The sequence below is a fragment of the Chiloscyllium punctatum genome, chromosome 2 (genome assembly GCF_047496795.1).
Source record: "Chiloscyllium punctatum isolate Juve2018m chromosome 2, sChiPun1.3, whole genome shotgun sequence".
In the NCBI taxonomy this organism is placed as follows: Eukaryota; Metazoa; Chordata; class Chondrichthyes; order Orectolobiformes; family Hemiscylliidae; genus Chiloscyllium; species Chiloscyllium punctatum.
Window position 1 is genome coordinate 141,411,944 of NC_092740.1, and position 24,791 is coordinate 141,436,734.

The 24,791-nt window shown below is 42.2% G+C and overlaps 1 protein-coding gene across 1 annotated transcript in view; it reads left to right on the forward strand.

The window, feature by feature from the left end:
- LOC140493556 (neuropeptide FF receptor 2-like) overlaps positions 1-24,450 on the forward strand; it is a 119,321-nt gene extending 94,871 nt beyond the window's left edge. The window contains exons 2-4 of the mRNA XM_072592115.1: positions 8,125-8,462; positions 15,615-15,714; positions 22,912-24,450. Coding sequence (XP_072448216.1) covers positions 8,135-8,462; positions 15,615-15,714; positions 22,912-23,755 — 1,272 coding nt within the window. The 5' untranslated portion in view covers positions 8,125-8,134 and the 3' untranslated portion in view covers positions 23,756-24,450. The remainder of the gene's footprint in view (positions 1-8,124; positions 8,463-15,614; positions 15,715-22,911) is intronic.
- Positions 24,451-24,791: the final 341 nt, after the last annotated feature.

Consider the following 24,791-nt stretch of genomic DNA (forward strand, 5'->3'; position numbering starts at 1 on the left):
CACGTCTCCAATTCCTTTGCTCCTCAGAAAAAAACTGCAATTTAATGTGAGATTTGCCACCCTGATTTGACGCTACATGACTTGTGACAGTTCGCATACTGACACTCCTCATTTCAAAAAAAGTGAGAAATAAGATTTTCCAATATTTAATTGATTCACAAATGTCCATTTCAAACCTGATGTTTAATTGTCAACATGTGAGTGATACTAATTTGCCAGCAACTCCTTCAATAATGAGTCTTACACACTTCATTTGACCCAGATACTGTAAATTTCACAACATCAGAGAATTTTCCTTGTGACTGCATGTGTGATCTGATTAGCTCAGAATACCTGAAGCATTTCAGGCCAATTGAATACTTTTGAAATATTGAAAATGTCTGAACATGACACTCAATTTATACAAAGAGGAGAGGCAGTGGACTAATGATATTCTCGCTGGACTGTTAACCCAGAGAGTCGAGAGTGTGGTGCTAGATAAGCACAGCAGGTCAGGTAGCATCTGAGGAGCAGGAGAATCGACATTTCGGGCAAAAGCCTTTCAGTTCCAGGTAATGTTCTGGGGACCTGGATTTCAGTCCTATCGCAGCAGATGGTGGAATGTGAATTCAATAAAAATCTGGATGTGACAGTCTAACGATGACCAAGAATTCATTGCCAATTATCAGGGAAAACCCACCTCATTCACTAATGTCTTTCAGGGAAGGAAACTGCCATCCTTACCGGGTCTGGCCTACATGTGACTCCAGACCCACAGCAATGTGGTTGACTCTTAACTATCCTCTCGGCAATGAGGGATTCATTGTTCTACTTTGATTCTTTCATATTCACCTGAGAAATCCAACACGTCCTCAATTACTTATCTCACCTGAAACACAGCGTGTAAACAGTGGAGAAAACCAACAATACAGGAGATCACAGTGGGTCAGGCAGCATCCATAGAAGAGAGAACAAGCTGATGTTTCGAGATTAGATGACTCTTCATCAGAACTGAAGTCAACAGTGGAGTTCTGTCTCCATACCGCACTGAAGCGTGGACCTGGATCATGTGTTCAAGATTCCAGAATGAGAGTTTATTCTACATTGACACCTGTATGACCCAAGGTGATGGTTGGGAGAGCCAAGACTGGGATGCTGACAAATAAACTGAAAATAACTCAACTAGATTGAGTTCAATATTGGGGTAAACCAAGATCATTCATTTTGAACATAAAGAAGACAGGTACTTCCAGAACATCCTACCTGAAATAAGGAGACCAAAACTGCACACCACACACCAGTTATGGTCTCACCAAGGTCCTGTACAATTGCAGCAAGTCATCCCTGCTGCTGAACTCGAATCTTCTTTTTATGAAGCCAATGTATCATTTGCCTCCTTCACTGCCTACTGCACCTGCATGCTCATTTTCAGCAACTTGTGTACAGGGACACCAAGGTCATGTAGCACCTCCCCCCTTCCAAATCTATTGCCATTCTGATAATAATCTGCCTTCTCAGGATTTCAGCCTTTGGGGTTTTTCATCCTTTGGATCACCTGTTACAGCCTCTCATTGATGCTGTGGTTTACCCATGATTTATACAGTCATAGAGTCATACTCCATGCCAACCAAGTCCCAAGCTAAACTAGTCCCGCTTGCTTGCATTCGACCCCTTTCCCTTTAAACCTTTCCTATTCGTGTACCTGTCCAAATGTCTTTCAAAAGCTGTAATTGTACCTGCATCTACCACTTCCTCTGGCAATTCATTCCACATACAAACCACCCTCTGTGTGAAAATGTTGCTGCTCAGGTCCCTTATAAACCTTTCTTCTCTCACCGAAAAATATGCCCCATAGTTTTGAATTCCCAACGCTAAGCAAAAGACCTTTGCTATCCATCTCATCTATGCCACTTACGATTCTATAAACTTCTATAAAGTTACCCCTCAATCTCTTACACTTCAGTGAAAAAAGTTCCAGCCATTCCTGCCTCTCCTTATAATCCAAATCCTTTAGTCTGGGCAATCCTGATAAATCTCTTCTGAACTCTTTCCAATTTAATAATATTCTTCCTATAGCAGGGTGACCAGAAGTGTACACAGTACTCCAAAAGCAGACTCACCAACATCCTGTACAATCTCAACAAGGCGTCTGAACACCTATACTCAATGGTCTGAGCAATGAAGGTAAGAGTGCTAAATGTCTTCTTAACTGCCCTGTCAACCTGAGATGCAACTTTCAAAGAACTATGTACCTGGACTCCTAGATTCAACAATACCAACTAGGGCCTTATTATTGACTGTACAAGTCCCACCCTTGTTCACTTTACCAATGTGCAATACCTCGTGTTTATCCAAATTAAACTCGATCTGCCGCTCCTTAGCCCTTTGGCCCAATTGATTAGGATCCCTTTGTAATCTCAGATAACCTTCTTCCCTGAGTCTATCCCAAACTTACTAACCATGCTTCCTCTGTAGTGATGGATTTGTGCAGAAAGAAAGTTTATGTCTAATCAAGCATGAGTGATGCCTTATAAACCATCTGATTGCACCATGAAGGAATAAAGAACAAGGTACAAATCAACAAAGCAAAACAAAAAAAGAAAATAAACACATAAAACAAAATGGAGGTGGAAACTATGGTCTAAATGTTGAAATCAATTTTTGTCCAGAAAACTGTCAAATATTGAGTGTAAAGATAAGCACCCAGACATTCTGATCACAGTCAAAAACTCTATCTCTGACCCATAGTCTTACAGGACTGATGTGCTGGAGGTTCCTGCACTGGGGCCTCCTGTTACAAGTCTGTCCAGGAAGCCATGAATCCAGCAGTGCAGAAGATGTTTGTAGAAACCACCAGGCCCTCTTTTGCAGCAGCAGGCAGTGTGGCATGTTCTGTGAGTAACATTTGCAGCAGCAAGTTTGGCCAATTTGGCAGCTCCTTTGAAAGGCTGGGTATGTAAGGCAAGTGTGAGGCTAGGGAGTCAAATGGGTGGAGGGCCACAGGGTGGTGAAAGGAGAGGAGGGGGATGAGGTGTTGGTGTGTAGGATGCCAGCTGGGAAAGGTCAGTTGCATGCCAGGTGGGTGAGGTGCCAGGTATGTGAGTGGGTGTTCGGTGTAGGGAAGTGTGGAATCCTGTAGGATCAGGTGGAGGGATATGGAATGGGTTTGAGTGGGGTGTTGTGTCTGATTGGAGGATGGGGTGCAGTCAGGGATCTGCAGGGTGTGAGGAGAAGTACAATTGTAGGTGTCAATGGTGAATCAGGGGAGTCAGTTTGGTAGATATCCTCAAGTGGTAGCAGGTTTTTAATCCTCTGACGTTTCCTGGATATCTGTTAAGTTTAAGTAACTTGGAACCCTCCAAATTCCATGGCTTTAGTGGACTCTTTTGGAGAATTCCTAATTCCAGGGAATTTCCCACAGTGACATTAGAGTAAGCCATGTCAGGAATTCAGCAAGGACCCAGCACACAGTCTGCACTGCTCCATCAACTCTCTGGCTATCGAAGTAGATTAGATTAGATTCCCTACAGTAGATTTTTTTTTATCCTTTGGATACCTTTTACAGGTTAGATTCCCTACAGTGCAGAAACAGGCCCTTCAACCCAATCAGTCCACACCTGACCCTCCAAAGAGTAACCCAGCCAGACCCATTTCCCTCTGACTAATGCACCTAACACTCTGGCCAATTTAGCATGGCCAATTCACCTGGCCTGCACATCTTTGTGACTGTGGGAGGAAACCAGTGCACCCGGAGGAAACCCACACAGACACGGGGAGGATGTGCAAAATCCACACAGACAGTCGCCCGAGGCTGGAATCAAACCTGGGACCCTGGTGCTGTGAGACTGCAGTGTTAACCACTGCGCCACCGTGCCACCCCTGAAATAGTTAGACCATGATGATGTTCCTTAAGCTTGTTCTGAACTTCATTGGAACCCTTCATCTGAAAGGTCAGAGTGAGAACTAGCTGGAGAACACAAATTAAAAGCTTGGAATGTTTGGTTGTCATCTCCGTAGAGGTGTTCCACAATTCAATCGCCCAGTCTGTCTTTGACTATTCATGCTGCCTGAACTGCTGTGCTCTTCCAGCACCACTAATCCAAAATCTGGTTTCCAGCATCTGCAGTCATTGTTTTTACCTATTCAAATGTAGAGCGTAACACAATGTGAGCAGCAAATACAGTACACTAAAGAAGTACCAGTAAATCTCTACTTCACTTTGAAGGACAGTTTGGGACCTTTGATGGTGAGAAACAGGGAAGGAGTGAAAGGACAGGCATCACATCTCCTCCATTTGTGTGGAAAGATGCAGAAAGAAGTCCAGGGGTGATGAAACAGTGCACTTGACTAGCCTCTACAGGAAAGGAAAAGGCAGGGAAACTGAGTTTCATGGTTACCCCCACACTGGTACTTCGGCATTTTGCACATCCCTTGACTCCCTGAGATCAAACGTTTGCTTGTCTCAGTCTCAAATATATCTAACAATGGAGCAATCTTTGAGTTAGAGAAATCTAAACACTCAAAACTCTCTAAGAAATCTATTCACGTTTCAGTCTGAGATGTTTGGGACTTTATTCCTGGACTCCAGCCTTGCCACTCTGGGGAAACTGTCTTTCATTGTCAGCCCCAAAGCCCATTTAGAATCTTCTATGTCTTAATAACTATTGAGAGTTGAAGGGAGCACAGGCGCAATTCCTCGTTCACTCATAATTTCTCTTATCCCAGGAACCAATTTAGTCAGCCTTCACTCAACTGCTGCAGTTGCAAGAAAATTCCTGATTTACCTCTCATCCCTTTTGTTGAATGTTGATATGATATGAACAATCCTGCTATCTATCCTCTAATGTTACTCTTGAATCCAATTGGACTTGAATGGTTGCATCCAGCACTATTTTACCCTAAACAACTTCCACAGCTGAGGATGCTCTCCACCAGGACCTGGTGATGCAGCAACTTTCAGCAGGGGTAATACTTCTACCACTATGTTCAGTAAATTGCCTCTTTCTTTAATATAACCTTTGGATCATTTATGAAAATATACCGATCAAAACACTGTTATCATGATTATAATCTGTGTTACTCCATGAGAATACCTTTTGGATCCCTAAATGACCCAACTTTTTGTTTCCCTGCCTAATGACAGAAATTTTATATGTCTCTAAACCATTTTAGGGCTCTTGATTTAATTCACCTCATAATCCTTTCTTGTAACCTCTCCACCTTCCACATTAACTTCTTACATTTCCTCCTGTATTTTGCATAATCTATTCGGTTCTTAGCTGAATCTTGCTCCTGGCATTCAAAAGAAAAGCCTCCTGTTACTGTTTTAACTTTTACTTACTTTGTTATTTCAGGAGCGTCAGTATTGGATGCCCTATTTTACCCTTCAAAGCAATGCACTTCAATTATAACTGAGTTATTTTGTCCCAATCACTCCATCATTGATACACCCTGAAAAAAGTGCCTTTTCCAATCAACCTGTGCATGAACCTTCCTTAAAGGAGCTTCCCTCCCTCACTGAGAAGTTTCTCCATCAAGTTTTCTGATGTTTCTCCAAAATGACTTGGATTATGTTGCGATCACTTGTTAGTTAGATGCTCTCCTGCTAAAATTCATGCCACTTGCCTTCGTAATTATCCAAGACAAATCCAACACTATTACATTTCTTGTTTAGCGAGACATATACTGATGAGAACACTTTCTTGTATATAAGCAAATTGGCCTTCACACCAATCTACATGAGGATAACTTAAGTCTCCTAATATTACAACCCAATTTTTGATTCATCTCAAAATTTTGCCAGAAGGTTTGCCCATCTGTCCCCTTCAGACTGTTCGGAGCTCTAAAAACAATTACCCTTCTCTTTGAGTAAACCCATAATTCACCATATTCATTATGTTATGAACTGCAATCTAATCTTTCACCAATACTAATGCATCCCCTCCTATTCATTCTTCATTATTACTGAAACGTTGGCACCCAGAATGTTACAGCCCTGTTGCTGATCTTGCTTGAACCATGTTTCTTTGAATGCAGTAAAGCGATAACCCGTGTAGCTATTTGTGCCTGCAACTTGTCAGTCTTAGTATTTATACAATGGAATTTGGCAGGCACCCAATTTAACACTTGTTGAGTTTCTCTTGTTATTTTCCTGAACCTTTGGAACTTTTCTACTTTTCCTGCCATTCATTCATTGCTATCCTCTGATTCCACTGCAGGTTATTTGGATTCCTCTCCTCCACTGAAATGGATAAAATACTCCCTGACACTGTTAGAAAACTGGCTATGGGACTGCCTAGGTTCAACATGTCCACTTTGTTTAGGTGTCCCTTCCAGTGCTCCCAATGGCCCATTAACTTGAATGCCTCCCACCTGCAGCAATTCTTCAATGAGACATTCATCTTCACCAAACTTCTTGTTTCTATACTCATCAGCAGGTTGTACCACAAGTAATCCTGAGACAACTGCCTCTTGAGGCTCTGTTTCTGAAACTCTGCAGAACATTTGTTCTAACTTTTTCATCTGTTCCAACATGGATCACAAGCACTCGTTATTTGTGTTTTATAGAATGTCCAGTAGCCACCAGGTGACACCTTTTGAAACGTTATCATGAAGTATGTGTTTTTAATCCTTCTTACGTTCTGGACTTTCTTTTTTCTTCTGAGATGAGGTGAAGACAATAACTAGACTTTCCTGGAGAAGGGTTACACCTGAAGTGTTGACTTCTCCACCTCCTGGTGCTATCTGGCTTGCTGTGTTCTTCCAGCCTCCTGCTTGTCTACCTTATTTTAAAGGAGAAAGTGAGGACAGCAGATGCCGGAGATCAGAGCTGAAAATGTGTTGCTGGAAAGGCGCAGCAGGTCAGGCAGCATCCAAGGAGCAGGAGAAGGGCTCATGCCTGAAATGTCGATTCTCCTGCTCCTTGGATGCTGCCTGACCTGCTGCGCTTTTCCAGCAACACATTTTCAGCTACCATATTTTAAATAAAGCTTATGAATTCTTTAGCAGTTTCAGTTTTTTTTCATTGCTGGATTGTTCCTAATAATCATTTCCAACTCAAAGTCATTGTCAAATGTGAGTCATTGATTCTAATAGATTTGGATATAGTCAACTCCAATGCCTAACTCAGGAAGTTGACAGACAGGAAATTGGGACACCTTGTATTGCATATTAATATATAAGCTTGCTGGTGTAAATTACCACAAGCTATCTTTAATTCAGTTACTTATTAAGAAATTTCATAGGCAATCAAATACCAAAGCAATTACTTAAACTTTATTGCATGTAGCAACTAAAATAAGGCCCTAAAGCAAGTTAAGCCTCACTGCTCAATTTGGTTATAACTCGAGTAATGGTGAATTCCAACCAACAGCATCTGTGTATGTCCAGGGTTTGATCCTTGTGTAATGTGGTTGTCTGGAGTTCTGCTGCTTAAAAATCCAGAAGTTGAATTCTTATATGATTCTCTGTCTTGTTAAGTTTGCAGTGTGACATTACTTATGACACTTCTGAAGTCACCAGGAATATAGCTTGCTTATATATCAGCTTCTCTTTTCCTTGTTAGATTGGGTGTCGGCTATCTGTTTGAAACACAGCCTGTCCTGTCCATAACTCGTGAAATTCTTCTTAATCGGTAATGCGTCGCAAGACAGCAGTTTGTTTATGTTGCTTCAACTCCTTTTTCTCAGGAGTTTAGATTCCTTTATAACAGTTTGTCCCTCTCTTCTCAAGAAATAGTTTATTCCAGAAAGAGTTATTGCTGATTCTTTCAATCCATGAGCAGTTATTAAAGTTCTGAAGGTTACTGTATCACAGGCTTAGAAGGAGAATGCTGAAACTGTTGATGACTATTCAGCTGTGAGATGATGAACAATGTCTCTAACCATCTTAAGTTAAAAATCACACAACACCAGCTTATAATCCAACAAGTTTACAGTTTTGTAAATTTTTGCTATAAATTCTGTGTCTTACAATTTTGTCCTCCACAACCACCTGATGAAGGAGCGTCGCTCTGAAAGCTAGTGTGCTTCCAATTAAACCTGTTGGACTATAACCTGGTGTTGTGTGATTTTTAACTTTGTACACCCCAGTCCAACACCAACATCTCCAAACCATGTCTAATCGTCTTGTCTTCTCTTATTATAGAGTCACAACAATGAACAAAGAATTGGATCAGAACATCTCAGTCCAAGAATATCACTCACTCTTTCTAAATGGGTCAACTTCCTATTTTCATCTTCAGAGCAACATTACGTATCTTCCCTTTTACCAACACACATCTTCAGTTGCCACGGTCTTCATTATATCATACCTTCTCATCTTCCTGCTGTGCATGCTGGGAAATGGGTTGGTTTGTTTCATTGTGGTGAGGAACCGACACATGAGGACAGTCACCAACCTCTTCATCCTTAACCTTGCCATTAGTGACCTTCTTGTTGGAATATTCTGTATGCCTACAACGCTCGTGGACAACATCCTGACAGGTAGGTGGATGGTACTGGCTATTAAGTCAAAAAAGTATTGGGAATATCATTTTGAGAATTCCAGGGAAGAGAGCTAACGTCCATTATAAACTGACATGGACCTCTCTACTATTGATCATGTAATGCACCTAAATTCCAACTTTGAAAGAAAAGTTGAAAATATCTCTTTACATTTTGGGAGGTGAAATTGTGCTTATCGAATTGAAGTAGAGATGTTATATGTTACTTTTTAAAAGAAAATTGGGTTATGGTTTCCAACAAGTGCAATCACATGCAGGTTGCTTTTTATTAAGCTGAAAGACAGGAGCTGTGCATTTCTGAGAGAAAATACGGAACTGTAATTTGACTTGGCAGTTGTTCTGTAGCACATAGCTGTGAGAGGAAGGAAAACAGAGCCTGATAACGCTTACAACCACTAGTTACGGTGATGGCCTTGTGGTATTATCACTGGACTGTTAAACCAGAGACCCAGCTAATGTTCTGGGGACCAGGGTTTGAATCCTGTCATAGCAGATGGTGGAATTTGAATTCAATTTTATTAAAAATCTAAAGATGACCTTGTCAGAAAAATCCATCTGGTTTCACTAATGTCCTTCAGGGAAGGAAACCGCCATACTTACCCGGTCTGGCCTACATGTGACTCCAGACAGACAGCAGTGTGGTTGACTTTCAACTGCCCTCTAGGAATTGGCAATAAATGCTGGCCTAGCCAGCACTGTCCTCATCCTGTGGTATGAATTAATTAAAAACACTTTGACAGCTGCTGCCAAACTGTAAGCTTATAAGGTAAATGTGATGTTAGAGAGCCAGAGGAGTGAGGAAGAGAATGGTGCCAGGGTAGAATGCAAGATCAGCAGGGGCTAGGGATTTAGGTGAGTAGGTGCTCGGGTACCAGTTGGGAATTGGGTGGTGTGCCAAGTGGGTATTGTGCCAAGATGCATAGTGAAAGGTATATGATGCAGTGTTTTGGGTAAGTCAGGGTGAGTGGGAGAAATTAGGTTTGGTAACGGAGGGGTTGAGGCAAGTCTAACAGCAGGTGGGGTTGGGAGAGTGGGGCAGATCTTGCCTGGATCTAAAGGGGTCGGGTCCCAGAGCAGAGTCATGGTAGGGTCTATGGGGATGTATAGAGTCTGGGGGAGGTGTGGTTGGAGTTGTGTGAGTTTACAAATGGGGTCTGTTTAATAGTTACTCAGGAGTTAGACTATGTATGTAACAGTCTAACTTTACGACAGTAATTATTGTATTTAAGTTATTGGAAGTTTCTGATTTAAATGGAGAATTCCCGAGGGCACCAATGTCAAGAGTAAAACTCAATTTCCTGAGCAATTCCTTTGATGTATGCCAAGATGGAAACTACACAGGGTCCATATGGGTAACTCCCATCCATTTTGGAATAATAGAAAGTATCAACCCAGATACCATATGGAACAACTTCTTACCTTCGCCCCAAAAGTGGAATAGATCTTAGACGATCTTAGATTAAGATCGTAGATTAATGATCTTAGATTAATGATCTTAATGATCTTAAATTAATGCTGATCTTAGATTAAGATAAATGCCCAGTACAATATGGTGGACCAAAGGGGCCTGTACTGTGCTGCACTGTTTCATGTTCTGTATTCTATCTTCAATTTGGATGGCAATACAAAACAGACAATGGCAAGTCAGCATTCTGTTTTATGTCTCTCCTGCCTTTTCGTTTCCTTTGAAGATGAATAGTGGAGATGTAGAACAGGTTGCCAACTCATTAACAAGCAGACACCCAGAACCAACATCTATTCAAAAGAACCTCGATGTTAATTGAAAAACAATTAACTTGCATTCAGAAATAATTGTTTGCTTTCAACACTAGTAATTCATGTGAACTTTCAAACAGTGACAATATTCGCAGGATACTGTCATGTTGTGACTGGTCAAGTTCATTGCAATTGCCATCTTGTGCTGTAAGGAGGAGACAACCTCAGTGTTTCATTCTGAGATGGACACAAACTTAAGTCTCAGAGATACGGGAGCAATTTTCTCAGTTAGTCCCCAACATAATGCTCCGAATCCATAAATACTTCAAAGCCAAAATTAATTGTATCTGCAGAACCGGTAAAATGATAAGCTTCCAGATCAAATTTCAGTAATAATTGTTTTGTGTGCAGCACATTTCAGCTGGGATAATCATACTGTTAAGAAAAGAAACTGGTTGTTCCTTTGTGTAGCACCTTTCACATCCTCAAGATGTCCCAAATCACTTAGCAATCAATGAAGTATTTTCAAAGTAGGGTCACTTTTGGAACGTAGGCAAACAGCAGCCAATTTACAGACAAAGAGATTCCAAAAACAACTACATGACAATCACCAGCTCTTCTTCAAACAGTGCTGTGGGATCTTTAACATTCACCTGAGAAGGCACGGTGATTTCAGTTCAACAATAGCACGGTGGCACACTGGTTAGCACTGCTGCCTCACAGCGCCAGAGACCTGGGGTCAATTCCCGCCTCAGGCAACTGTCTGTGCTGAGTTTGCACATTGTCTGTGTGGGTTTCCTCCGGGTGCTCCGGTTTCCTCCTACAGTCCAAAAATGTGTAGGTTAGGTGAATTGGCCATGCTAAATTCCCTGTAGTATTAGGTGTAGGGAATGGATCTGGGTGGGTTGCTCTTTGGAGGGTCACTGTGGACTTGTTGGGCCAAAGAGCCGCTTCCACACTGTAAGTAATCTAATCAACTCAGAGATCCACAACAGAGCATTGCTTCTTCAGCACTGCATAAGTATCCAGTTAGTTCATTAGGATCATGGCTGATTAGTCAATCCTCAACTCCACTTTCTTACCCTTTCCTTATAACCCTTGATTCCTTCACAGAATGGACAGCATGGTGGCTCAGTGATTAGCACTGCTGCCTCACAGCACAAGGGTCCTGGGTTCGATTCCAGCCTCAGGTGACTGTCTGTGTGGAGCTTGCACATCCTCCCCATGTCTGCGTGGGTTTCCTCCCACAGTCCAAAGATGTGCAGGTCAGGTGAATTGCCCATTGGTCAAGAGTAAATATAGGATAATAGGGAATGGGTCTGGGTGGGTTACTCTTCAAAGGGTCATTGTGGACCCTCTGTTGGGCTGAAGGGCCTGTTTCCACACTGTAGGGATGCTATGTAATAAAGAAACTATCTTAGTCTTCAGTGACCCAGCCTCAGCAACTGTCTCTAGTAGAGAATTTCACAGATTCACTACTCTCTGAGAGAGGAAATTCTTGGGTCATCTGTCTCTTAAATGTGTGACTTCTCATTCTGAGATTATTCCATCTGGCTCTAGACTCTCCCACAAGGAGAAACAACCTTTCTGCATCTAACCTTTTCCAGTCCTCTAAGAATCTTATGTTTCAATAATAAGGTTCCTCTCAATCTTCTATATCCCAATGAGTACAGACCCAATCTGCTCATTCCCTTCTCATAATACCGTCCCTCCACACATGGCAGTGTAAGCTCTCTGGACTGCCTCCAATGCCTGCATACCTTTCCTTGGATAAAGGGTCCAAAATTGTTCACAGTATTCCAGCTGTGGTCTAACTATATAATTTTAGCAAACCCTCCCTACTTTTATACTGCATTTCCTTTGAAACAAACGTCAACACTCCATTTGTCTTCCCGATCACCTGCTGAATTTGGATACTAGCTTTTTGTAATTCATTGATGAGGACTTGCAAACCCCCCTGTTCTGTAGCATTTAAATGCCTTGCGTCTGTTCTAACATATTTATAGAAAAGTTCCCAAGCACCCTGTTCAGTAAGACTGTTAGTCAATCTAGAGCAGGTGGGATTTGAACTTTGACACTCTGGCTCAGAGGTAGGGACATTACCGCTGTGCCACAAGAGCCCCTGAGCGGCAGGTGCTTTTCTTTTTCCAGAGTTGCTTTTCTGCGCCACCCCAAATCATCTGTTTGCTTTTTTTTCTCCTTTCACCTCCACAACCCAATCACTCATGTCTCTAATTCAATGACTAATTTGCATGCAAAATCCATCAGGCTCACTGCAAAATCAACCATTACAACAGAGACAACAATACTGAAAGGTACTATTACACACAGGCATTCCCCACAATGACAAATTACTGAGATGATTAATAATGATGTTCAGGCCAAATGAATCATCTTTATATTCAGTCCTCTTACTGTTTACCAGTTGCCTGGTTTGAAGTGGCAGATTCCTTTCTGTTATCCAGATTAGGTGGCTGCTAGTGAAGTGCCGATCTGTTGCAACGTTTCCCTTTTGAAAAACATTCTATGAGACCAAAGTCCGAAAGCTCTCCTATTCTGATAATCACCAAACAGTATTTCTACACAATGAGTTCAAATAATTCCAGAATATCTAGCTGGTTACATTCATCGTGTTATAGAGTCATGGAGCTGTACAGTATGAAATCAGACCATTGAGTCCAACCACGCAGACCAGATATTCTAATCTAGTCCCATTTGCCAGCATTTGGCCCATATCCCTCTAAACCCTTCCTATCCATACACCCATCCAGATGCCTTTTAAAGTTGAAGTTTGCTGCACAGGTGGATAGAGTGGTCAAGAAAACATATAGTATGCTTGCCTTCATTGGATGGGGTACTGAGTATAAGAGCTGGCAAGTCATGTTAAAATTGTACAAGACATTGGTTCGCCCACATTTAGAATACTGTGTACAGTTCTGGTGGCCACATTACCAAAAGGATGTGAACGCTTTAGAGAGCGTGCAGAGAAGGTTTACGAGGATGTTGCCTGGTATGGAAGGTGCTAGCTATGAAGAGAGGTTGAGTAGGTTAGGTTTATTTTCATTAGAAAAAAGGAGATTGAGGGGGGACCTAATTGAGGGTTACAAAATCCTGAAGGATCTGGAAGACAGGGTGGATAGAGACAAGCTTTTTCCCAGGGTGAAGGATTCAATAATGAAAGGTCATGCTTTCAAGGTGAGAGGTGGAAAGTTTAAGGGGATACACACAGCAAGTACTTCACACAGAGGGTAGTGGGCGTTTGGAATGCGTTGCCAGCAGAGGTGGTAGAGGCAGGCACGGTAGATTCGTTTAAGATGCATCTGGACAGATGCATGAGTAGGTGGGGAACAGAGGGATACAGATGCTTAGGAATTGACTGACAGGTTTAGACAGTAGATTTGGATCGGCTCAGGCTTGGAGGGCCGAAGGGCCTGTTCCTGGGCTGTAAATTTTCTTTATTCTTTGTTCTTTGTTCTAAATGCTATAATTGTACCAGCCTCCACCACTTCCTCCATACACACACCACCCTCTGTATGAAAAGGTTGCCCACTAAGATCCCTTTTATATCTTCCCCTCTCATCCTAAACCTATGCCCTCTAGTTTTGGACTCCTCCACCCAGGGAAAAGACCTTGTCTATTTACCTTATTCATGTCCCTCATGATTTTATAAACCTCTATAAGGTCACCCCTCAGCCTTTGATGCTCCAGGGAAAACAACCCTAAGCCTATTCAGCCTCTCCTTATATCTTAAACCCTCCAACCCTGGCAACATCCTTGTAAATATTTTCTGAACCCTTTCAAGGTTCACAACATCCTTCCAATAGGAAGGAGGCCAAAATTGGAAGCAGTATTCCAACAGTGGCCTAACCAATGTCCTGTACAGCTGGAACATGACCCTCCCCCTCCAACTCCTGTACTCAATACTCTGACCAATAAAGGAAAGCATTCCAAACACCTTCTTCATTATCCTATCTATCTGCGACTCCACTTTCAAGGAGCTATGAACCTGCACTCCAAGGTCTCTTTGTCCAGCAGCTCCCCCCAGAACCTTACCATTAAGTGTATAAGTCCTGCTCTGATTTGCCTTTCTAAACTGTAGAATCTCACGGTTATCTAAACTAAACTTCATCTGCCATTCCTCAGCCTATTGGCAGAGCCTATGACATATGTTTCACCTACATATGTTGCACTGTGCAATAATTCAACATTAAGGTCACTATCTACAGCCTTGTTAGTGTGCCTCCACTGCTAACGCAGTGTGATCACTATGATGTGATGCTTTTTCATTCTTGGAAGATCTACTGAAGACGTCTTTGAGTCTTGTGACCTTTGGGCACAGAGTACTAAGTGTAGAACTAATGTGTTAATTTCAATGCCTCAGCAAAGCCGCTTTAAATAATGGGTAGTCATCCCTGTTGGTGCTCTTGGGGGATATTTTTGTTTATAACAATTTCCGATTGTACTTTATAACTTGTGCACAAATTAGCCTCTACCAGGAATACTGGGCTTAAAATCTATCCAGGTGATCTCTTTCCAGAATGCCCACTCTGCATCCTTTATAAGTGATGACATTTTCTTGATGTTGTTTCTAGCATGGTTTCTGCATTACAATTGCCCTTGTCCTTTCATTGACACTGAATGATCTCCACAAGAATGATCTCAGGGTGGTTGGACATCAGATGGTCCAAGCAGGATATCCCATACCTGTTCAGGACTGTGTCTCGCAATGGTTAGGTGGTGGGTAGAATGAGTTGCTAACAGTATCAAACTAAAAAGCAAGCATGCCTGCTTTAGGGACCGAGTATGTGTAGTTTTGTGGAGAAGCGAGATTCTGTATTGCTGGATGATGAAGTCATGGCCCAGGTTAGCCTAATAGAGTCTAGAACAGAGATCCTTTGTCTGAGCTGTCACAAGATATGTAATATCAGTGATATCGAAAGTTGACAACTGAGTTCACTAAAGGCTTCGGATTTGCTCTTTTGATGGATCCATCATCCAGTGCTTTGGCTGCGCAGTGGTAGGTTTTATGGAATAGGTGGACCGACATAGTTTATGGCAAAAGTGAGGACTGCAGGTGCCAGAAATCAGAGTCTAGATTAGAGTGGTGCTGAAAAAGCACAGCAGGTCAGTTTATGGCAGTCACAGTGGTGGTATTTCTAGGCAATCTATAACAGTGGCTGTCAACCTCTGTCTAGGATCACTTGCCTGTACCAGTCTGGACCTTGTAGGGGTCATCCTTCTTAAATTAGCATTCAATATTTTAAAGAACTGATGTAGTGTCTGTATAATGTGATCACATTTTTGTTTGGAAAGTAAATTAAGAGCTGCTATTATTTCTGTAGAAACTAATTGGAAAATGGTCATCTTTGCTATATTTCCCCGGAATGATTGACATGATGTGTACTCTGTTTTACAGGATGGCCCTTTGGAAGCTTTGTTTGCAAGATAAGTGGCTTGGTTCAAGGAATCTCTGTTTCAGCCTCAGTTTTTACCCTAGTTGCAATTGCTGTAGACAGGTAGGTAAATGTGGGAAATTAACATGGAAAATTTGACTGCTATGACCTACTGTTATCACTAGTACTGAGATATTATTGAGAATAGTGTGCACAATGTAGAACTAGTCTTGAAGTTGAAAAATGTGATTGCATTGATTTAGCTCTATGTCCCAACCTTCAGACATATCTCAGTCCTTTACAGCTAATTTTATACTTATGAAGTATAATTACCATTGGAAAATGAGAAACATGATGGATGGTTTGGATTCAACTGTGAGATAATGATCAGATAATCTGTTTAGAGTCAGTTGAGGATAAAATATTGATCAGAAGGATTCCATAATCTTGGAGCAAGTTACTGCAGGTGCTGGAATCTGAGATGAAAACAAAAAAAATGTTGGAGATCACAGCAGGTCAGGCAGCATCCACAGAGAGAGAGCAAGCTGATGTTTTGAGTCGATATGTCTCTTCATCGGACAGTCATCCAGACTCAAAACATTAGCTTGCTTTCTCTCTACGGATGCTGCCTGACCTGCTGTGATCTCCAGCAATTTTTGTTTTCAACTCCATAATCTCCTTCCAATAGTATCAGCTGATCTTTCAATCAACCCAAGAAGGCAGAGGTAACCTCAATAACTATCACATTTGTAAGGCAGCTCTCCCTCAACATTGCAGAGGCCTATCAGCTTAGAGTTTCTGCTAATGTCCCGAGAATGAAATTTAAACCCACAACATTGTAAGAGTGCTAACCCCATGCCTTTCAACCATTATGACTGCAGCATATTATCTAATTATTATCTCATTGCCGTTGTGAAATCTTGCTGTTTGTGAAGTAAAGATAGCATTTGCTGCATAATAACAATGGCAAAATTTGAGAAAAAAGTAGTTAATGGACAGTGATGTGTCTTTGGGGTGACGACTGTGAAATGTGTTATATAAATGCAAGCTCTTTCATTTATATTTACTATATTTAAAACCCCAAAGCATGTACAGCTCAGACAGGCATGACTTCACTGACTCAGGATTACATTGGAAGCTGTCTTAGAATTGTGACATACCTTATTGTGGATGGTGCGAACAATTCCTGTCACACAGACAGCTGTTCCCATGGCTGTCAAGTTCACCAGTGTTGTATCCAAGGCAATGCCAGAGGTTCCTGCCAAATTACTCAATCATCTATCCACAGGTGTATCCAACAATTGAGAGAGGCCTTATTTACAAGACCCAACAGAGTTGTGTTTCTTTTCCCTGACAAAGGTATCATTTGCAGGACAAGGCACAGACCTTATCGAGGGTTATTTAGAATGTTGGACCTTTACAGTGACAGTGTGTCCTTCCTCTGCCATTATCACTATCCACACCACACTTATTCACCCTGCCTGAAACACCTCACATTCCCAACTCAAGTCCCTAGTGGCATGTTCCCACAACTTTTGACTGAGAGGTAAAAACACTACCAACAGAGTCACACCTGACACTTTACACAGCAGGAATGTGGGCACTCTCATCTTGGCAGTCAATTTCAAGGTAGAAACAGGGGTGGGTTGCACACAGAGCTTATATTGTGGACTACCATGTGAAATGTTGGTACAATTATATGAGGCGTTGGCGAGACCTGGAGTATTGTGTCCAGTTATGGTCTCATTACTTGAGGCCTCACCCCAGGGAAAAGACCTTGTCTATTTATCCTATCCATGCCCCTCATGATTTTTTAACCTCTATAACATCACCCTTCAGCCTCCGATGCTTCAGAGAAAACAGCTCCAGCCTGTTCAGCCTCTCCCGATAGCTCAAATCCTCCAACCTTGGCAACATCCTTGTAAATCTTTTCTGAACCCTTTCAAGATTCATAACATCTTTCCTATAGGAAGGAGACCAGAATTGCATGCAATATTCCAAATGTGGCCTCACCAATGTCCTGTAAAGCTGCAACATGACATCTTAACTCCAATATCCAATGTTCTGACCAATAAAGGAAAGCATACCAAATGCCTTCTTCACTATCCCCAGAACTAGAGGGCCTAGGTTTAGTGTGAGAGGGGAAAGATATAAAAGAGACCTAAGGGGCAACATTTTCACACAAAGGGTGTACGAGTATGGAATGAGCTGCCAGAGGAAGAGATGGAGGCTGGTAAAATTGCAATATTAAAAGGCATTTGGATGGGTATATGAATAGGAAGGGGTTGGGAGGGATATGGGCCAGGTGCTGGCAGGTCGGACTAGATTGGGTTGGGATATCTGGTCGGCATGGACGGTTTGAACTGAAGGGTCTGTTTCTGTGCTCTACATCTCTATGATTCTGTGAATGATGTGGTGGCACTGGAGGCAGTTCAGAGGAGGTTCACCAGATTGATTCCAGCAATGAAAAGGCTGTCTTACAAGGAGCTGTTGAATAGTTTGGGCTTCTACTCGCTGGAGTTCAGAAGAATGAGGGGACATCTGATTGAGGTATATAAAATGCCAAAGAGGATCAATAAGGTGGACATTGAACAGATGTTCCCCCTTGTGGGACAGTCTTGAACAAGAGATCATAGATATAGAGTGAGAGGAGGTAAGTTCAAAACTGAGCTGAGGAGAGGTTACTTCTCTCAGATGGTTGTGAATCTATGGAACTTGCTGTCCCAGAACGCAGTGGAGGTAGAATCAATCAACAGAGTTGAGATAGAAATAAAGATGTTTCTGACGAAAAGTGGGAGAAAGGGCTATGGGGAGCTGGCAGGAAAGTGGAGTGGAGACCAGGATAAGATCAGCCATGACCATGTTAAATGGCAGAGCAGGCTCGAAGGGCTGAATGGCCTACTCCTGTTTCTAATTCCTACATCCAAAGTTTCTACAGAAGTCTGCAATGGGCTGACTCAGATGAGAAAATGTCAGAAGAAGATGTAATAGACACCATTTTTTGTGAAGTGGTACCTCTTCACGTATTACTCTACCAAAAGCAATAACATGCATGTCCCAGCACCTTTACAGTAATACGGCATCTTAAGGCACTTCACAAGGGTTGAGCGGGAAAGAGATCTATAGTGCTCATTAATTGCCCACTTGGAGCAATTAGCTCCAATTGTGCAATAATGGGCTCATGGAAATGCCATGTCCTTTCCACCAAGTCTGGGGCAGCAATTGCCCAGAAAGCTTATGCAGATATTATTTGTGGGATATTGTGAGCCCACAAGAAGGAGTTCCAGAAGCTGTGAAATCAGTATGGCAGGATCAATGCTAAGATGCTCCGGAGACTGAACCAACACAAAATCTGTCCTATGCAAGATTTGAAGCAGCACATTGGCATTGCCCAGTTTGTCTTTTCCGAAGGTGCCTTCCTTGCCACGAACCTCATTGAATCTGGACGTTAACAGCACTGGCAATCTACTAGAGCAGTGTTCAGCTGAGCAAAGGTGGTGCCATCTCCTTATTGATACCTGACTCACCTCATCAGTATTCTGCTGCCAATCTCACCCAACAAACAAGCCATCGTGACAACCAGAGATGGAAACCACAACAGGTAACTGGTGGATTCAGCTCACTGCTTCCTCCAAGTTGACCTCATCCAAACTGCAGCCCAGGGCACCATCCAAGGGCAACAGCTACACATATCCTTCTACCACAGCCTTTGGCAAACCCTTCCACTATCTTGGCAGCTCTCCAATGGACTGTCAGTGCACCCTGAAAGCACAGAATTGCATGGTCACCAGCATTGCACTGCTGAATCGGCTACAGTTACCACTTCAAGGATAGGCGCCACAGTTTGTACAGGCTGTCTACCAGGGCTTCTAGTTCGCTCTTGTAGACTGCATTCCTGCAGCATACATGCCTTACTTCGTCACACATTGTGATGGTAACTGGCACAGTCCCACAACCAAGCAGCTTGCCGTGCTGTTCAGCAGTCCCCAGACAAGGGCACATACAGGTTGCCACACTGTTAGTGTTACAGCTGTGCCACGTGGCAGTTGCCCACACCAAATACACCTCATCTTGCACCACACAGACAGCCGTGTCTCAATGTCTTGGTAGAGTACTCCTCAGTGAAGTCCACAGGAAGACCCAACATTCGGGGGGGGAGGGGAAATAAGGCAGCATCTTATACCAGTCTTCATAAAGGGGGAGAATGAATAAGACACAGTGAATGGCATGGCTTTTAGTGTGGTGCCTGTGGGAGAAAGGTGTACAAATGTCCCATAGGAATAAGGAGGTAGAGTAGACGGGATGACACGGACCAGGTGCCAGGTGCCAGCCTTCCTCCTTTTCAAAGGTAATGCAGACACAAGGGGAGCTGGTCTCAGAGTGGATACCCGCTGCGTGGAAGGTTACTTCAGGAACAGTGTATGGTAAAATGGGATGGAAATCAGATGTGAGGGAATCTGTAGGGCAGAGTCGGCAGTTAGTGCAGTGTGTTTGGTAAGATACGGTGAGAAACCCATTGGGTCTGGCAGTGAAATTCTCTCCTGTTACCACACGATGGTGAACCGTCTGCTAATTAAACCAAACACCCAGAAGGGCTCACCTCATCTCGTAATCTGTCGTAGAATAAGTGACAGAGAACTGCCCAAATTCCACTATTTAAAGAAAAATATCAATGTTAATCCTTTAATTCTAAAAGTGAACATTATTGAAACCCACCCTATCCCATTCTAAAAGATGAAAGACTTAGTCTAAATTTGCTTAAGAACTATAACCTGGTGTTGAGTGATTTTTAACTCAAGTTGTTTAATATGTTATTACAACTCCATGACACTGTACCCTTTTGCTATAAATTCTGTGTCACATGATCATGTTCCACAACCACCTGATGAAGAGGCAGCACCTCGACAGTTAGTGCTCCAATAAACCTGTTGACTATAACCTGGTGTTGTGTAATTTTTAACTTCTTATGAAAAAGGTAACTTTGATTGAGAGTGTTTTGAATGGCACTTGAGATAGCAGTTTATTGCTCTGTCACTGGCTAATTCTCAAAATGCTGGCTTCTTTTATACCCCTAACATCAGATCATCTTATTGGTTTGATGTTGTCAAAACAGTAAAATTCATGTTTGATTGGGTTTTAGTATCTTGGGGCATAATTTTTAACTGATTGGTTAAATGCGAACTGTTGTGAAAACATAGCAATCAAAAGTCAGGTATTTGTTTCACAGCCAAATGTTACATATTTTCAATTTTCCAGTATACTCTGAGACTGCTAGTCAATCACATGACATGTACCTGTAAGCTGTCAGCGCAAACACCCTTCACTCTCTCTTAAAGGTAAAGTACATGACTTCAACATCATAATACTTCTAAAAACTCAACACAACTTGCACTCAAAATCAAAAACTTAAAACTCAGCCCAAAGTTTTTAAAGTAAGTGCAGCATCACAATGAACTATGAAAGCATTTGGGAATAATAGAACTGTACTTTCAATTTTCAACATACAAACAGTAATCTGTCATCATTTTTCTGCACAATTTAAGATTTCAGTATTCAGTAAATATATTTCAACCTTTCAGAAGTCTTTTAAAAAGTGCCTTTTGATTGCTGCCACATACAGTTCTTCGGAAATATAAAATAACTTTTCTACTGCAGTTCATACAATTCTCTTTAAAAGTATTGTCTGCATAAAAAAAAAATCACACCCATGGTACCAGGGTGATTACCATGGACATAGGAAACAACTGTAGAATTTGATTTTTTTAAAATATAGTTTGATTTTAATTTGTGACATATTGACTATGTCCTTTTGAAATCTTATATTGATGATTTAGGTCATTCTGATTGACAACTTCATCATCCTGACTGACAGTTAACAACAGGAGGAGAGCCATTCTAGTTTGGATTTTTTCAGATTCCAATAAGTTTGGATTCACCTGTAAAGAAAACTTTATATACATCTGCACATGGGGAACAACAACAGAAATTGCTGAAAAAAAACTCAGCAAGTCTGGCAGTATCTGAGATTAGATTCCCTCCAGTGTGGAAGCAGGCCCTTCGGCCCAACAAATGCACACCGACCCTCCGAAGAATAACCCACCCAGACCCATTTCCCTCTGACTAATGTACCTAATGCTCTGGGCAATTTAGCATGACCAATTCACCTGACCTGCACACCTTTGGACCATGGGAGGAAACCAGAGTACCCAGAGGAAACCCACACAGACACGGGGAGAACGTGCAAACTCCACACAGACAGTCACCCGAGGCTGGAATTGAACCTGGGACCCTGGTGCTGTGAGGCAACAGTGCTAACCATTGAGCCACCATGCTGCCCCTGTGGAGAGAAAAAGCAAAGTTAATATTTTGGGTCCAGTGACGGTCCTTCAGAACAGAAAAAGTTCTGAAAAAAGTGTCACTGGACCATAATGTTAACCCTGCTTTCTCTCTCCACAGATGCTGCCAGCCGTGCTGAGCTTTTCCAGCAATTTCATTTTTTGTTTCTGATTTCTTGCATCCACAGTTCTTTGGTTTTTCTGCAAGTGGGGTACCAGGGAGCAGAGTTTGGGAGCTGACTTACGCTTGCAAGTTGAATATAATAATTTTGACACTCAGACATCTCCTGTGCACACCTCGCAATCAAAACTCCATTCCAGACCCACTTTTTGTAATTGATGTTGAGCTCATTATTCTGCTTATTCTGAAATTATCCAGGTTGCTTATAAAACGTAGTGCTAGGTAGTTGCACAAAAGATGGAGCCTAAAATTTACTAGCCACGGGTAAGCCACCTTACAAATGATTTGATATCGCTGTGTTTTCATGAGGTAATCCTCATAGAAATCCTACAATGTAGAAGCAGGCCATTCAGCCCATCAATTCCACACCAACCTTTCAAACAGCATCTCACCTAGACCCACCCCCCCCCCCCCCCATCCTAATCTCAGTAATTCCCATGGCTAATCCATCTAGCCTGCACATCCCTGGACACTTTAGCATGGCCAATCCACATAGTCTACACATCTTTGGACTATAAAGGAAGCTAGAGAAACCAGAGGAAACGCACACAAGACATAGGGAGAACGTGCAAACTCCACACTGACTGTTGCCTGAGGGTGGAATCGAACCCGGGTCACTGGCGCTGAGGCAGCAGTACTAACCACTGAGCCACCATGCTGCCTTTTCCTAGTGGCCCAATCTAGCTTTAAGATTAGCCATAGGGATTGCTTTGCTTTCTGCTACATACTTGTGTTACCACAAACCTACAAACCATGAAAAGTATCTGACTATTAAAGAAACTTTTTTTGTCATTTATTTTGCAGATTCAGATGCATTGTCTATCCTTTCAAACAAAAGCTTAACGTGATTGTTGCGACCATCATTGTCGTCATCATATGGGTTCTTGCTATCTCAATAATCTGTCCTTCTGCAATCATGCTACGAGTAATCAAACTGCCTGACAGCATAAAGATTATCCAAAGCAGTGGGAAAATATATCCTTGCTACCAATGTTATGAGGCCTGGCCAGATCCAAAAATGAGGAAGATTTACACCACCGTGTTATTTTCCAACATTTACTTGGCCCCTCTGGCACTCATGGTCATCATGTATGCAAGGATAGGAATTGCGTTGTTTAAAACCAGCATACCCATTGGCAAAGGATCTCACCAGGAAAACAGCAGCACTGTGTCGAAGAAAAAGCAACGAGTGATCAAGATGTTGGCCACAGTAGCCCTGCTGTTCGCCTTATCATGGCTCCCACTCTGGACTCTGATGATGCTATCTGACTACACAAGGCTGTCCCACAACCAGTTGAGAATAATCAACTTGTACATCTATCCCTTTGCCCACTGGTTAGCCTTCTGCAACAGCAGTGTCAACCCCATCATCTATGGTTACTTCAACAAGAATTTCCGACGAGGGTTTCAGGCCGCCTTCAAGTTTCAGCTGTGCTCGGCCGAGGTCAAGCACCAAGAGACCTACTCTCATCGGAAATCCAACAAATTAATTTTAACAGCGCAGAACAAAGTTGGGCAAGATCCTGCAACAAGCAACTCTGATGCTGTAGAAGATTGCAGTACAAGTCGGGCAGACAAAAACGAATCCAGGCAGAGTGAAAATCTGGCCCTTCAAGTGTTGGATAAAGGAATAAATAACTGTTCATAAAGCTTCGTTCCACAGCGATTGTACAAAGCTAAAATCATTACTATGAGTGTATAATGCTTTTCCCACCATATTGAACAAAGGAAGCCCTGCTAGGCAAAAAAGCACAACTTGTAAATGTGTACAGTGAGTTAAGCATAGGTAAATAACAACACTTTGCTTCACTGTTGGGTTCATGGGGTTTTGATTGTTATTTAGAACTGGAAGGGTTGGGGGTGAAAGTCCAGTGTTGACAAATCCCAAAAGTGTTACATCAGGAAAGAACAGGCCAGGTTAAAGAACGACCAGGTGGGTGGACATTGTCAGAACCAGGAGAGAAGGAGGACTGTAGTGACCAGAGAGAGATATCTTTTCTCCACCACGTTAGGCACTATGGACAATTGGATATGGGTGGAATATTGTTCCAATTGTACGAGTGAGAGATTAATCAACAGGAAACCATTGGTTGAGACTTTGCCCTGACAGGTATTGCTGTAGGTGTGGACATTCACCTGTCTAATAAAATTGAAGATGTTAATATTCCCTCCCTCAAATCTTCCCCCACTTCTCCCTGCCCAACTCTCTCCCACTCAGCATCTGCCTATCCCTGCTCCTATTCAATTCCAAACAGCCCACCCCCTTGATGATCACCATCCTCTTGAGCTCCTTTCTCACCCCAGTAGGACACAAAAAATGCTAGATTTTATATCAAGTCAAAAGAAATTGAGAGAACATAAAGGACTGAATATATATATATAGAGAGAGAGAGAGAGAGCCACTGCAATGCTTTGATCAGTTAAGATACAGAAAGTCTGAAGAATGTGTCGCCTCTGATTTATAACCTGATTGTCCTGATGTTGCTCATATCTGCTAAAGCCTCTTCCCTGATGCTTATTTCCTGACCTTTTTCTACTTAAAGTTTCACCTTCCTGTGTCCCTCCATTTCTCAGTATGACTCTCACGGTCCATTTTCTGTACAACATATTTATAAATATATGAACAAGAAGCAAGAATAGACTATTTGGCTCCTTGACTCTAGAATAAGTGGTCCAAAAGTCTC